The sequence below is a fragment of the Natrix helvetica genome (assembly GCF_964273705.1).
Source record: "Natrix helvetica genome assembly, chromosome: 6".
Lineage (NCBI taxonomy): Eukaryota > Metazoa > Chordata > Lepidosauria > Squamata > Natricidae > Natrix > Natrix helvetica.
In genome coordinates, this window is record NC_138553.1 from 16,752,746 (window position 1) to 16,769,522 (window position 16,777).

General features: G+C 46.5%; 1 protein-coding gene across 2 annotated transcripts in view; it reads right to left on the bottom strand.

The window, feature by feature from the left end:
- The window catches only part of TMTC1 (transmembrane O-mannosyltransferase targeting cadherins 1), a 186,416-nt gene that overhangs the window by 132,573 nt on the left and 37,066 nt on the right, over positions 1 to 16,777 (bottom strand). For both annotated transcript variants that reach the window (XM_081958734.1, XM_081958733.1), the window contains exon 5: positions 9,630 to 9,836. In XM_081958734.1, the coding sequence (XP_081814860.1) occupies positions 9,630 to 9,836 (207 nt within the window). The remainder of the gene's footprint in view (positions 1 to 9,629; positions 9,837 to 16,777) is intronic.

A 16,777-nucleotide genomic window follows, 5' to 3' on the forward strand; every position in this document is an offset into this window, starting at 1 on the left:
CGGTGGTGAGACCCTTGCTCAAGAGGCCTTCACTCGACCCAATGGAGCTAGCTAACTATCGTCCAGTCTCCAACCTTCCCTTCGTGGCGAAGGTTGTTGAGAATGTGGTGGCGCAGCAGCTCCCGCGACACCTAGACGAATCCGATTATCTAGACCCACGCCAGTCCGGCTTCCGACCCGGGCACAGCACCGAGACAGCCTTGGTCGCGTTGGTCGATGATCTCTGGAGGGCCAGAGATAGGGGTTGCTCCTCTATCCTGGTCCTATTAGACCTCTCGGCGGCTTTTGATACCATCGACCATGGTATCCTATTGCGCCGGTTGGAGGGGATGGGAGTCGGAGGCACCGTTTTGCGGTGGTTCGGCTCCTACCTCTCTGACCGGAAGCAATGTGTGTTGACAGGGGGACAGAGGTCGTCCCTGAGGCCACTCACTTGTGGGGTGCCACAGGGGTCGGTCCTCTCGCCTCTCCTGTTCAACGCATATGTGAAGCCGCTGGGTGAGATCATCCGTGGTTTTGGGGTTGAATACCACCTCTACGCTGATGATACTCAGCTGTATATTTCAACCCCAAACCACCCCAACGAGGCTGTCGAAGTGATGTCCCGGTGTTTGGAGGCCGTCGGGGTCTGGATGGGGGACAACAGACTCAAACTCAACCCCTCCAAGACCGAGTGGCTGTGGTTGCCGGCACCTCGGTTCAGCCAGCTGACTCCATCGCTGGCCATAGGGGGCGAACAGTTGTCCCCTGTGGAGCGGGCGCGCAATTTGGGTGTCCTCCTTGATGCCCGGCTGTCAATGGAGGACCATGTGGCAGCCGTGGCAAGGGGGGCATTCCACCAGGTTCGCCTGGTGCGCCAATTGCGCCCCCTACTGGACCGGAGTGCCCTGCGCACGGTCACTCATGCGCTGGTGACGTCTCGCCTGGACTACTGCAATGCCCTCTACATGGGGCTTCCCTTGGGACACATCCGGGGACTGCAGCTAGTTCAGAACGCAGCCGCGCGGGTTATTATGGGAAGTACTCGTTACTCCCACGTAACACCTCTCCTGCGCGAGCTGCACTGGCTACCTGTAGCCTTTCGGGTGCGTTTCAAGGTATTGATCACCATCTTTAAAGCGCTCCATGGCAGAGGACCTAGTTATCTGCAGGATCGCATCCTACCACACACGTCCCTGCGACCTATCCGCTCACACAGGGAGGGGCTCCTCCTGGTGCCGTCTGCTAGGCAATGCCAGCGGGCGACACCTAGGAGTAGATCCTTCTCTGTGATGGGCCCAACCCTCTGGAATGACCTCCCCCCAGACATTCGAACTACCACCGACCTCCGCTCCTTCCGGCAAAAGTTAAAGACTCACCTATTTCAATCAGCTGGCCTGGCACTTTCTTAGTTTTACCTCCCGGGATTTATTTATTTTAATTGGGTTTTAAGGGTTTTATAGGCTTTTAACGTATTATATTTATTATTCGATTACAGTCTCATAACCTCCTTCACCAGTATTAATTTAATTGTTTATGTATGTATTTTACAATGTATTTTAGTGACTGTACACCGCCCCGAGTCCTCTCCGGGAGAGGGGGCGGTCTATAAGTGTGAATAATAAATAAAATAAATAAATAAAAAGATATAAACTGAGGGGAAAAATGATCTTTGGCTCAACAGCCCTAAACACTCCTGGCCATATTAGGAAGCTCTAAGTTCTCCATCTCTGCTGAAAGCCAATTATCACGGAGAAGACTAGGTTGACATGACAATCATGGGAAAATACAGGCAGTTCTCGATTTATGACCATAACTGAGCCCACAAGTTGTAAAGTGGCTCATCGGGTAACAATTTCCTGACCCTTTTTCGCATCAATTAAGCAAACACCGTGGCAATAAAGCAAATGCAATCATTAAGCAAACACCGTAGTTGTTAAACGAATGCCTTCTTCACTCAGAGACAGGTTTTGCAGGAAACAGGAAGTAAATTCCCTTCACTTTATGACATATTTATGACGTTCGCAAAAACATCATAAATCGCGGTCACGTGACCGCTAGATGCTGCAAATGGTTGCAAACCAGGGGTGGTATTCAGCCAGTTCTGACAGGTTCTGGAGAACCGGTTGTGAACACTTTGAGTAGTTGGGAGAACCGGCAAATAGGCTGGCCCCGCCCCTGCTTCCTCCCAGTTGATCTTCTTTTGTTGTCCTGAACAGGAGAACGGAGCCGGAAAGCAGGTTAGTGGGGTGAGGATGGAATGGGGATTTTGCAGTATCCTTCCCCCGCCACTCCCACAATGCCACACCATGCCCACAGAACCGGCAGTAAAAAAAAATATTGAATCCCACTACTGCTACAAACACGGTCTGGTTGCCAAGTGTCCAAAATATAATCACGTGACCATGGAGGGTGGGGGATCGGAATTTTAAAACGGAATCATAAATCTTTTTTCAGGGTCCTTTGTGCTTTATACCGTTACTAAGCAACCGGTCATAAGTGGAGGACTACCTGTACCATAATTGCGCTGAAAAGACCTTCTGTGTCCTTGTATCCCGCAGAGGCTTTGAGTCTCTACACAAATTATACCAGCAGGCAGAAACTGGTGAATCCTGCACATTTAATTACAAAGAATCTTACGGCTTCCCCCAGAGCTTTCTTGCTCCTAAGCTTTTATTCTGCTGGTTCCAGCGTTAGCCAAAGAGCAAAAATAGCAATGTCTTGCTATCTTTTGGCCCCGAGACAAAAAGGCACAATATAAACAATATCTGACCTCAGGATCACACCCAGCATCTATCAAATGCACTGAAATTGTCAAGTCTTTGAATAATGGTAAAACAAAGACATCAGTTTTATAGCCTTGCAACATTTAACATTCTGACCAAAGGCATAAAACAAAGCAAAAGAAAACAAAAATCTCACTGCTCATACCGTGTTTCCCCCCAAAATAAGACAGGGACTTATTTTCTTTTGAACCCCCCCCCCCCCAAAAAAATAAGCCCTTGGCCTTATTTTTGGGAAGGTCTTATTATTTTTGAGGTGCAGAAGGCGGCGAGTGTGGTCACCTCGTGGCTGCTGCTGTGTTGCAATATTTTGGGGTAGGGCTTATTTTTGGGGAGGGCTTATTTTAGCACATGCGCTCAAAAGCCCGATTGGGCTTATTATCCAGGGAGGTCTTATTTTTGGGGAAAGAGGGTAGATCTAAATCTGAATGATCTATTTTGCAATCCGCTGGATATGTTATGATACGGTAACCATTCTTTACTTTAAAACAAGGAAATAATCTAAGAAGAACCTAACGTTTCCAAAGTTGAATATCCTGTTCTTCTCTAAGCGGTTGTGTGTTTAAGTGGGCAATTATTCAAACCCAATCAAATTAAAAAATAAATTAGGAAATGCTGAAATTGACCATTCTCTCAGGAATAAAGGATGCATAACCACAAAATTGCACACAAGCACTCCGTATGGCCTATCACCATATTTAAGGCAATTTGTTTATGTGTATCACCCTAACTAATCACACCAAGACAACTAGACACAAGAACAGTTTTTTCCCGAACGCCATCACTCTGCTAAACAAATAATTCCCTCAACACTGTCAAACTATTCACTAAGGTTGCATTACTATTACTATTAGTCTTCTCATCGTTCCTATCACCCATCTTCTCCCACTTATGAGTGCAGGACTGTAACTTTGTTGCTTGTATCCTTATGATTTATATTGATATTGACTGTTTCCTGATTGCTTATTTGTACCCTATGACTATCATTAAGTGTTGTATCTTATGATTCTTGACGAATGTATCTTATCTTTTTATGTACACTGCGAGCATATGCACCAAAGACAAATTCCTTGTGTGTCCCATCACACTTGGCCAATAAAGAATTCTATTCTATTCAGGAGTGGGTTTCTGCTGGTTCTAACCTCTTCGGTAGAGGAGGTTCCAGAAATCTACCGAACCAGTTAGAAGAAGTTCGTCACGGAACGCCTGCCCCGCCCCACCTTGCTCACTTCCCCCGCCCTTTTTTTTCTTTTCTTTTTTTTCTTTAAAAAGTTTTCTTTTTAAAAAATGCCTCTCTGCAGAAGAAGGAACAGGCCTTTTCTGACCCCTTACCAGCCCATCCGGGAAGACGAGGAACGCAAGGGGGATCCCTCTCCCCGCAGATGGGCTCCGGACCAGCGGAGCCTCGTCCTTCTTTTTAGTCAGGCGATCTTTAACCAGGCGATCTTCAGCTGCTGCACAAGCCCACGGGCACGTGCTGCCTTCTTCTCTCTGATAGCTGCCTGGTTAAAAAGAAGGACAAGGCTCCGCTGGTCCGGAACCCATCAGCGAGTTGGGAGGGAGAGACGGACAGACAGGCAGAGAGATATATATAGAGAGAGAGACACACACACATAGTGAGTGAGTGAGAGACAGACAGACAGACAGACACAGACACACACACATACACACAGAGTGACAGACAGAGAGGAAAGGAGGGGAGAGAGACACAGAGAGATAGAGAGAGAGGGAGGGAGAGAGACAGAGACAGACAGGAGACACAGAGAGTGAGTGAGTGAGACAGACAAACACACACATACAGAGTGACAGATGGAGGAGGGAGGAGAGAGAATGACAGAGAGAGACAAAGAGGGAGGGAGGAAGAGAGACAAAGAACCACAGAGAGAGAGAGAGACAGACAGAGAGAGAGAGACAGAGAGAGACAGAAAGAGAGAGAGAAAGAGAAAGAAAGGAAGAAAAAAAGAAAAGAAAGAAAAAGAAAGTGGGAGAGAAGAAAGAAAGAAAGAAAAAAAAGAAAGAAAGAAAGAAAGAAAGAAAGAAAGAAAGAAAGAAAGAAAGAGAAAACTTATGACCACAATTGAGCCCAAAATTTTGGTTGCTAAGCAAGAGTGTCGTTAAGTGAGTTTCACCACATTTTCCAAGTTGGCCACGCCTACCTGGTCACATGACCATGGAGCCACTCCCACAAAACAGGCCACACCTACAGAACAGGTTCTAAAAAAATGTGAAACCCACCACTGATTCTATTCCACAGAAAGGCTAAACCTATTGTCAGCCCTTTAAGGTAGTACAAACTAGGGAATCTTTGCCCAAAATATTAATATTAGTATTGAACCATCACAATAACAGAATCTTGCAATTCTGAAAGTCCTTCAGACTTCAGTGAGATGCCCTGCCTTTAAAAGCTTCCAGAGAACTAGAGATATTAATGCTGTGATGCTTTCTGTACTCCCATTCTTGCTTTGGATTCATGTTTCTCTTATCAGACTTTTCTGTAGGCTGCAGCATTTCTTCCTTTTCTCTTAAAGTTATCCTCACAGTCTGTTACAACTGCCATTATTCAGGTTGGTTATAACAATGGAATCTTGCAAGTCTTCATCTCTTTCCCTCCATTTAATAAAGATAACATCTTGCTTTTGCCTTTCTTGTTATGCAAGGTTGCATTTGTACATGTGCAGAATACCATCTGTTAATATATTGTAATGGCATCTCTCCAGAGTATGAAACGGCTCATAGCTAGCTATAAGAAATTTTCCTCCCATTAAACAGTGAGTGTAATAAGTATTCCTATTTATGGAACTAGGTTGGGCTTTGGTCAAGTACAATTAAAACCAGGCCCACTTTGCTTTATTGTATTTGATGACTTGCTTTTCAGAAGGCCTTTAAAGGTTTAAACTGGGTGTTAGAATAGAATAGAATAGAATAGAATAGAATAGAATAGAATAGAATAGAATAGAATAGAATAGGTTTTCTTGGTCTGGTCTATCTAGTGAGGCAAGTTTGATTGTGCTGTACCTCTTTCCCTTCTTATACTTCAGTGAATTAGGGAGATAGAAATAGCAATGAATTTTAGCACTTAGCACTCAGACTGATATACCATTTCATAGTGCTATTACAGCCCTCTCTAAGTGGTTTACAGAGCCAGCCTATTTCCCCCAACAATCGGGGTCCTCATTTTACCCACCTTGGAAGGATGGAAGGCTGAGTCAACCTTGAGCCGGTGAGATCTGAACTACTGAACTGCAGCTAGCAGTCAGCTCAAATAGCCTGCAGTACTACAGTCTAAACACTGAGCCTCTTAGGCTTACATACTGACCTGTAGTGCTTTATAGTACTCTTTGGGCAGTTTACAAGGTAGAAGCATTATTTGCATATTGCCCCTAACAATCTGGGTCGTCATTTTACTGACCTCAGAAAGATGAAAGGCTGAGTCAACCTTGAGTCCCGCCAGGATCAAACTCCAGGCTTTGGGCAGGATTTGCCTGCAATATTGCATTCTAACTACTGCGCCACCAGGACTCCTACATGAGATGTCTATCTCAACTGCTTACAAACACTATCTGTCTTTTGTGGATTTCAGACATAATTTACCCTGGGACATCTTTGTCATGGTCATCTTCATTATTCTCTACACCCATAAAATATGATCCACGTTGACATCCCCTACGCCAGGGTTCCCCAATCCCTGGGCTGCAACCTGTTCAGAATCGGGCCGCGCAACTGGAGTAGAGCAGGTGCTTGGGCTCACAGTTCCATCTGTATGCGCAGGAGGCATTGCGCTGGCGTGCAAAACTCCATTTGCCTGCCATTCACACGGAACCATCCCCTCTCCATCCTGCCACCCCGCCAAGCCGGAAAGATTGGGGAGTGCTGCCCTACGCTCCTGCCTTATCACTCCCCGTTCCTGAAGTATAAATACTCTGACTCATGCTCTCCTTCTCCTACCCCTATACACCTCTTTACCATTCTGCATACCAGTGACGTGCGGTGAGGGTTATGGCTGGGGAGGCTGGTGACGTCATCAGGAAGGCGGGGAATGGGACCACGTGTGCAGCACATGTGGTCCCATTCTCCGCCTTCCTGAGTGAACATGGAGAACATGAACAGGACCGCAGAGTGCACTGATCCGTGTAGCATTGCTTCCTCCAATCCCTTCCCCCCCCCACTCCTTCAAGGTCTCCCACCAACCCAAAGCCCGATCCCCAGCTCCCTCGGGCAAGGCTTGAGCGGGGTGAATGGGAAAGCAACGTAAGGGGCTGCGCTTTCACCCCGCTCAAGCCTTGCCGCCTGCAGCCACCGCCCGCCCTCGCTGCCCCTTTCGTTGCTTTCCCGCCCACCTCTAAGGCGTGCCAAAGCCTCCTTCGTCCCCCCAGCGCGCGCCCTTTTTATTTCCCGCGATACCCCCCCATTTCGGGAAAGCTTTCCCCATTGCCTGGGGGGGTGAGGGGGCCGGCTCCTCTCCCCCCACTCCCTCCATCCCTGCCTCTCTCCTCAGCCCCAAAGCTCCATCCGCGCGACTCACTTCCAAGGTGGTGGATGGAGAGGCGCGCATGAATGGCGAGCGGTTTCCCACCAAAGCGGCGTTTTGCGTGCAACAAGGAAAAGGCCGCTTTGTCGCCCCGAGCTCTTGTTTGCGCTTCCGCCCCTTTTTCTTCGCTCCATCCCGCTCCGGCTCTGGAAGGGCCGGCGAGGTTGGCTCCAGCCGAGAGCGACAGGAAGGAGAGGAGGGGGTAGCTGCGGGCTACCTTCCGCCCCTGCCGTGCGCACCTCGCTCTTGTCGGATCCTCGGCTGCCCGCAGCTTCCACTGAGAACCGCAACTCTGCCCGCCTCGCCAAACCAATTTCGAAATCATTCTTTATTCCAAATGCGCACGAAAAGCTGGAAAAGACAGCTGGGTAGATGCGTGTTTGCGTTCCAGCTACCTAGTGCTCTTTTCCACCGATCGCGGACGCTTTTTGTGCGCATTTGGAATAAAGAATGATTTCGAAATTGGTTTGGTGACCCTCTCTGCAGTCCCTCACTCTCGCCAGCGAAGGAAGGAGGGATACACTCACTCTCTCTCTCTCTCTCTCTCTCACACACACACAAATGGCAAATCGAGCAGCCGCTGTTGGGAGCCCGTCACATACATTCGGGCAATGGGGGGGCCAGACTAGAGGGAGTGCAGAGAGGGTCGCCTCGAGTCTAGGGCAGTGAGTCATTCGATGGGAAAGATCCCTCTTCCTCCGCCCAGCCCTCCTTTGCTTAGGCTTCTTTGTCAAGAAGCGGCTTTTGGGGCTAATGGGAGAGGAGAGTGAAGAGAGAGAGAGAGTGAATGGGAGAGAGAGAGAGAGAGAGAGAGAGAGTGAATCCCGTCACATACATTCGGGCAATGGGGGGGGGCTTTCTTGCACACCTTTAGAAAGCTTCTGAAGGTATGCAAGAAAGCCCCCCCCCCCATTGCCCAAATGTATGTGATGAGCTCCCAGCATCAGCTACTCGGATTTGCCATTTTTGTGTTTGTGTGTGTGTGTGTGTGTGTGTGTGAGAGAGAGAGAGAGAGAGAGAGAGAGAGAGAGAGAGAGAGTGAATCCCATCACATACGTTCGGGCAATGGGGGGGGCTTTCTTGCATGCCTTCAGAAGCTTTCTGAAGGCGTGCAAGAAAGCCCCCCCCCCATTGCCCGAACGTATGTGACGGGATTCTCTCTCTCTCTCTCTCTCTCTCTCTCCCTCTCCCTCTCCCTCTCCCTCTCCCATTAGCCCCAAAAGCCGCTTCTTGACAAAGAAGCCTAAGCAAAGGAGGGCTGGGCGGAGGAAGAAGGAACTTTCCCATCGAATGACTCACTGCCCTAGACTCGAGGCGACCCTCTCTGCAGTCCCTCTAGTCTGGCCAGACGAGAGGGACTGCAGAGAGGGTCTCTGCAGTCTAGAGCAGCGAGTCATTTGATGGGAAAGTTGCCTCTTGAAAGGAATGACCCGGCTTGGCTCCCACTTCGTCTCTCCTGCCTCGTCTCTCCTGCCTCTTCGCTTCTCCGTTCAGTCGTTGGGCGGCAAATCGAAAGCGGGAGCCAAGCCGGGTTATTCCTTCCAAGAGGCAACTTTCCCATTGAATGACTCGCTGTCCTAGACTCTCTCTCTCTCTCTCTCTCTCTCTCACACACACACACACACACACAAATGGCAAATCCGAGTAGCCGCTGCTGGGAGCCCGTCACATACATTCGGGCAATGGGGGGGGGCTTTCTTGCACGCCTTCAGCCCCCCCCCTGCCTGAACGTGTGTGATGGGCTCCTAGCAGCGGCTGCTCGGATTTGCCATTTGAGAGAGAGAGAGAGAGAATGTATCCCTCCTTCCTCCAGTACAACACTCTCGCTGGCATCCCAACTGCAGAGAGGGTCTCCTCGAGTGTAGGACAGCGAGTCATTCAATGGGAAAGTTGCCTCTTGGAAGGAATAACCCGGCTTGGCTCCCGCTTTCGATCTGCCGCCCAACGACTGAACGGAGAAGCGAAGAGGCAGGAGAGACGAAGCGGGAGCCAAGCCGGGTTATTCCTTCCAAGAGGCAACTTTCCCATTGAATGACTCTCTGTCCTAGACTCGAGGAGACCCTCTCTGCAGTCCCTCTCGTCTGGCCGGGATGCTTTTTTGAGCCTTTTTTTAACAGTTAAGCAGAGTCATCAGCAGCTAGCTCAGTCTCGCCTCAGCTGTCGCCTGAGAGGCTGAGCGCGCTAAAACCTCACAGCAAGCTCTCATATGTTTTTTTTTTCATGATGAGAGGTGAGGCTGTGCCTCACTTGCCTCACCTGACTGCACGTCACTGCTGCATACAGAATGGTAAATTCTAAACAATTGGTTTATATTCTAAACAATTGTGTGTCTCTGGTACCTAAGTACAGTCCATGGAGCTTTTCTCAAGACAGAATGGCCATTGCCCTGTTGTTCTTGGGGTGAGGCAGGATGGCAGGAGTTCCATGTCCCCTTGTGAGCCACTCGATGCTTCCCATTTTCCCGGCTGGACGATGGAAAATATAAGGGGGTTTGTAGAGAGACTGCTGGCTGCTGAGCCATCTTCGAATGTAGCCCTCCATTTTTTCTAATAAACAAAGGAATTAGAAACTTGCATTAGTAAGAAATAATTCTGTTTTGTTCTCTAGAAGAAAAAGCTTAGCAACAACATTTGTTTAGCATACTACCAGGGGTGGGTTCCTGCCAGTTCTAACCTCTTCTATAGAAGAGGTTCCACAAATCTACAGTGCTGTTTAGAACAGGTTCCAGCTCCTTCCCCCCGCCCGTCCGCACATCATCAGGATGAAGAAGCAGAGAAGGAATTCTCCACAAGAGAAGTCCACAAGTCTTAAAGCTGTCAAGTTTGAACACCCCTGGGGTTTTTTTTTTCTAAAGGGTTAGGGGTGCAAGGGTCTTGTAACTTGACAGCTTTAAGACTTGCACGCTTCAATGCCAGAGTTCCTGAGCCAACATGACTGGAGGAGGAATTCTGGGAGTTGAAGTCCACAAGTCTTAAAGCTTTCAAGTTTGAACACCCCTGGGGTATTTTTTTTCTAAAGGATTAGGGGTGCAAGGGTCTTGTAACTTGACAGCTTTAAGACTTGCACGCTTCAATGCCAGAGTTCCTGAGCCAACATGACTGGAGGAGGAATTCTGGGAGTTGAAGTCCACAAATCTGAAAGCTGTTAAGTTTGAACACCCCTGGGTTTTTTTTTCTAAAGGGTTAGGAGTGCAAGGGTCTTGTAACTTGACAGAGACTTGCGTGCTTCAAATGCCAGACTTTCTGAGCCAAGATTTTGGTTGCTAAGCAAGAGCGTCGTTAAGTGAGTTTCACCACTTTTTACAAGTTGGCCAGGCCCACCCAGTCACATGGCTGGCAAGCCACTCCCACAAAGCAGGCCACACCTATAGAAGAGGTTCTAAAAACTTTTGAAACCCACCACTGCATACTACCCATGTGAGAGGTAACACAAATTGATTGAAAAACTATTTCTCAACCTAGGTTGAGTGTGCCACGTGTGCCACAGGCATGCAAGCCGTCATCCAGCTCAGCTCCACCACCGGGACTGGACTGAATAGTAAGAAGCAAATTAGACTATTGAAAGATGTACCCTCTCAATGTTAATGTTATTAAACAATGTTGGTATGTTTAACTGCATGTGCTTTGACAGATTATTTAAACAGAAATGACACAAAAATAATAAAAAACAAAATAGAAGATGGACAATGACTAATAAAATAGAAGTAAAATGTTATTTTAAAAACTCCTTTTTGGTTACACATTTTCCCCTTCCATTTATTTCCCCAAACACTAACATTTATCGAACGATTTGGTTGAAATTATTATTAAACAAAAAACAAGCAGACGTATAGAAAAATGAAATTTTCTATTAAAAAAAAAAGAATCAAGGAAACTTCTACAACGGTTAAGTTTTGTCTTACTACATTTCTAATCTTTTTTGAGGGTTTCAACAGTCGGGCAGGTAAAAGTGACTCAACAGATATTGTACCACCTGAATTTTCAAAGCGCCTTTGACAAAATCCCTTATCAAAAGCCCCTGACAAAACTCAGCTGCCAAGGAGACAGAAAATGGGAAGAAAAGAGCAGATCTCACACCAAGATGCACAAACTGAGACCTCCAAGGACTGGCCCTGGAGCTGGTCCCTTTGACTTGTAGATCGGCATTGTGGAGTTTGTCATTCAAGGTAGTAAAAAAATAATATTTTTTTTTTAAAAAGGAATTGTGAAAGAGTTGCAGAAGGATCTCTCCAAAAGTGGTGAATGCATTCAAAAAGGCAACGGTGATTGATTCAGGGTATGCAAATTTAAAAAGATGAATGTTGACCTCAAAAAAGCATACTTCACTGATACGTTAATGAAGTTCATCAGGAAAGAGATTTTGCCATCACAATAGGCCCATGATGGCAAACCTATGGCACGCAAGCCATCACCCAGCTCAGCTCCACTGTGCAGGCGCGTGCACCTCCCACCGGCCAGCTGATTTTCGGGTCTCTGCCATGCATGCACAGGGGGGCAATGGGCATGCGGGAGACACACATGCGTGCACAGAGGTCATGCACACTCATGCGTGGGGGTCATGCATGTTCATGCACAGGGTGAGAGGCACAGCCCCCCCCTACTAGTCCCAAAACAGAGCACCAGGTCACACGTACATCCGTGGGGGGAGCGCAGGGGGTCATGTGTGCATGTGCCATGGTTGTGGGATGCAAGGGGAGGGGGGGTCACACTCACATTGCATTATGGGTGTGAGCAAGCACATGCCCTTTCAGCACGCAACAACAAAAGCCCTCCCTGCAATGGGCCGTTTGATAAAAATGTCAACCCACTTTGTAACATTTTTTTAAAAAACCCAGAACCTGTGCATGGAAAGGACCTGAAAAGCGAACTGATCCGAAGGTAGTGAAATAGCAGTTACAGAGGGCTCTGGATGAAATGAATTATTTGCATCTTTTTCAGTTGGGACTCAGGTCTAGGCATGGGGCTGAGACTGCTTCGGTATCACTGTGCATGGTATCTTCCTGAACCATCTATGGGGATTGGGGATTGGGAACATTGTACCTGCAGTGGTTTCTCCTCCTCCCTTGGGGATTTCAAGTTAGGAGAAAATGCTGAACTCTCAAGAATTTTGATGCCAGGTGCCTAGGAACTTGGCCCCGCGTCCCTTACTGTTTATTATCTACAACAAGCTGCTAGAGAAGTCATCCATCTCTATGGGGCAAAGAATCATCAGTATGTTGATTGTTCCTTGCTCAACCTCAAGCTGATCAGGAAGTATATTCAAAGCCTCACTCTGGAGCCTGGATGGAGTTAAATAGATTTAGACTTAATCTCAATGGTTGTGGACTCAAATCCTTCTAACTCTTGGGAGGAAATCCCACTTTGACTCTACCTGGAATTGGGCTCCTCTGCAGAGAACAAAGTCACCATCTAGTTCATGGTTCCTACTGGAATAGCAAATGGAAATTCTGGTCAGATTAGTCTTTACACAGTTCTGATATATGCACCAGGTTTGGGCTTTCCTTAAGTGAGAGATATTACTGATGAGCGTTCACAATTTTGTCTCATCTTGTCTAGGTGATTATAATTCATTCCATATGATGGTGCTCTTCAGCTGGTTCAAAACTCTTACTAGGGGGGCTGCATTGACAGTTGGTAGGTTTACAAGCACAATTCATAGTGCTTGGTTATCACCTCTTAAGCCCTATGTCATTTTGGTTGATCATCTCATCATGTGCTGGCCAGGCCCACCCCCCGTTTAGTGAAAGGGGAAAAAGTTGCAATATGTCATGTCACAACGTGATGACCCGAGTTTGACATTTCTGATCTAGTCCAGTTGGAATCTGCACCTCCAAGGGAATGTTGATGAGAACTTGATTGCAACTATTCTTTGTGTATGCGACTGCATCAGTGGTGGGTTCTGGATCCCGTTCTAACTGGTACAGTTGGAATGGGCCCATCGTCGTCCACATGGACGTGCGCAGCATGCACGCACACTTGCGCAGCGCACACATGCATCTTACCACTTCCGCGAGCCTCCCCGACGCTCCAGCTGCTCAGCAGAGCATCGCACAGGCGCTGTACACCACGTGCGCGTATACAGAAGTGCCGAAGACTTAAAAGACCGGTAAGGAGCTCGGCCGGCCGGGTGGGCCCTCCAGAGCACCATACCAAAATGGTATCTGGTGCTCCGGGCAGGCTCCGGTACGCCCGTACCGGTACGTACCGCCTGCAACCCACCACTGTACTGCATTATTAGTTGTAGTGGTGGCAGCTAATTCTAACAGCTATTAATCGTTCCTAATAGCAATTAAAACTAAAAATTGATGGATGTTTACTCTCTTCAGAATGATATAACATATTCTAAATGCTGGGTCTTAGGAAGCAACAGCTGAAAGGAACTATCATTCTCCACTTATAAGCTTCCCAAATGCTATTGTGTAACAGAGAACATGGGCTGTGGAATAGGTCCTGATCAAGCAGATGCCTTCTTTCGTTCATATTTTGTTGCTTCTCTTCTTTTGTTCTTATTTCATTGATCCTCCCTGACGACAGCTGCAGTTTCCGACAGTACTGCATTATTAGTCTAAACTGTTAGGACTATAGTAGCAGTGTTTTTTTGTTTCAAAATGGTGAGAAAACCTGTCTCTTCAAATCAGTACCCAAAAATCAAAATGACTTCTGCAGACATAATGTATTAAACCGAATAAATTACAACTCTTGGCCTTGATAACAATTTATTATAGGTACAAAGAAACACCTTGTCAGGGCCACATAAGCCTATTTCTAGAAGTCCGATTGTCCAGATATTGGGCACCATAGGTTCCTGAAGCAATCAAACATAATAATTAGTATTTAATTATTGTTATTTAGGGCGTTGCTAAATTATTAGCAGGTGATGGCATGGGACTAACCTTATATCAGGGATTGGAAGCTAAGCAGGGTCAGGTCTAGATATAATCTGAATGGGGCATCACCCTATAATCCTGCAGCTAGACCCAACTTGAAAGAACGCATCCATATTGTTGCTATGACGACTTCATGGGCATGAAATCACTAGGCAGGTTTATCTTTACCTACCCAACACGAATATCATTAGCATTATATTCTCCCTCATTGTGCTAATTATAGATTACTTCATTTTTATCACACCAGTTTTCTAATCGCTCAGGATGACTGTAAAGGTTCTCCAATCTTACTCCCACTCATACTTTAACTTCTGAGAGACAGTTTCGTGCAGTGCTTATGGCATCAGGCTAGAGATGGCAAGTTCTAATCCCGCTTTGGACACAAAGCCAGTTGAGTGATCTGGGGCCAGTCACCTAGGAAGGCGGAAAGGGCAAATGACTTCCAAAAATTCTTGCCAACAAAACTGTAGGGTCATCCAGGTAGCCATCAGGAGTCAACATTGACTCAAAGGCATTAAAAAAAAAACACATCTTTAACTTCTATTTCCTTTCACTGAATCCACAAAAAGTAAGATCTTCACTTTTCAGTCTTCATATGAATTGCTCCCCAAAGGGATAAACGTGAAAATGAAAAATCACAAGTTTATGATTTTGGGAGCTATATGTAATTCTCTAGAGGTCGACCATAATTAAATGTATAACACTTGTTCTAAAAATGATAGCCTTTGATTTAGGTTGGTGTGGGTCTCTCAAAGCTATAGCTCAAGTCCAAAAATACTGAACTTAACGTTCAATATCAAGACCACTTCTAGGGGGGGAAAAAGATAAAATTTAAAATATTTACTGAAATGTATTATTTTAGATAGATGGTAATAAGATTGTCTTATACTTTAAAGGTAGGGATTCGATATAAGCTTTTTTTCCCAAAAAGTGTGAAATTATAAGACATATGTAATACATTATATTATTTTGATATAGTGATATTTATACAATATTGAGTAGAGATTATTAATACTCTAATGTTCAACTGAGACTTTTGAAGATAGAAAAAAGAAAAGGCATTATATCAATATTAACTATAATTTGGAAAGTCAATGCCAATAAATGTAACATTGAATTCATTTTTATGTTCAAAGTTGAATATAATCTTAATAAATAGTGAAGCGCTGTTGCACAATGAAGGCTTCTGTCTTAAACTTGATACTGAACTATCTTATTGTTACCTATTATTATTTGTATGCTGAGAAAAACAGAAAAACAACAAAGCAAAGTTGGCAACAAGTGAAAAGAAAGAAAACAAGACTAAAAGCTTTTCTAGCTTCCCCCTTCTTGTGCTTTTGCTAATTTATGATGTCTTTATGCATTCAGAATCTTTTAGAAGCCAAGCGGTAAATGTTTATATTTGCCACACTGTGTTGTATTGTATACATATTGTTATGTATGGAAACGTGTTCAGCTTTTGTTCAGCAAGTATCTGTTCATCATTGCACAAAAGAATGGGGTTTCCTTTATCTCCAACACTATGAAGATGCCTAAGAGAGCCAGTATGTTGTAGGTTTTGCTTGTTTGTTTGATCATTCAACTTGTAAAGGTAAAGGTAATGGTTTCGCTTTCTAGTGATATCCAACTCTAAGGCACGGTGCTAATCTCCATTTCTTGGCCGAGGCATTGTCCAAAGACAATTTCCGGGGCCATATCGACAGCATGACTTTTCACCAAAGGCTCATGGAACACTGTTACCTTCCCACCCTAATGGTACCGAATAATCTGTGCGCATTTGCATGCTTTAAAACTGCTAGAAAGCCTCTGGAGCCTGGGAAGGGTGAAAAACGGATGTACCAAGCCCACCAGAGGTTGGAAAACGGGCCGTTTACGGCCTCTGGGAATGGTGGGGGAGGCGGTTTTCACCTTCCCCAGCTCCAAGAAAGCCATGCGCTCATGCAGGGGGCAGCGGGGAGGGTGTCACACGTGCATGCGCAGGGAGCATGGAGTGGGGAGCATTAAATTATGGGGGTAGGCACGCGTGCACAAAAAAGTTCGCCATCACTGGAATAGGAGCTCACCCTGTTGCAGCTGACAAGCCCAGTGTCTTTAACCGCTGAGCTGCCATGCCCTATTCAACTTGTACAGCTGCTCAATTCACAAGGCAAATCAGGGAACGAAGACAAAACCACCCAGCAACCGAGGACACAAATCAATATGCTGCGATGCCCCTTAGAGACAGGGTCACTCCATACTCTGGCCCCATTCCTGAATGCTGAACTAGTGTTGCAGCCCGCCAGTGGTCAGCAGAGCTGGCAGCAGATTTGGACAGGGAGGAGGTTGGGGAGGAACATGGGCCAATCCTGGAGTCTGGAGAAGGCTCTGATGAGGGCTCTGTGTCAGAGGCAGAGAGGGGGCCAGAGTCATATGCCGGTTATCAGCTGCCTTCAGAGTCAGACATCAGTGAGGCAGACAAACAGCTGGAGCCTGTTCCCAGTTGCCAGATGAAGGGAACAGCTAAAGAACAAAGGTCAACTTGGGAATGAGGCCACAGGTGGACGATGAATGGCCCCTCCCAGAGGAAATAAAAGAGGAGCAAATGGGGCGTGGAGTTTGCAG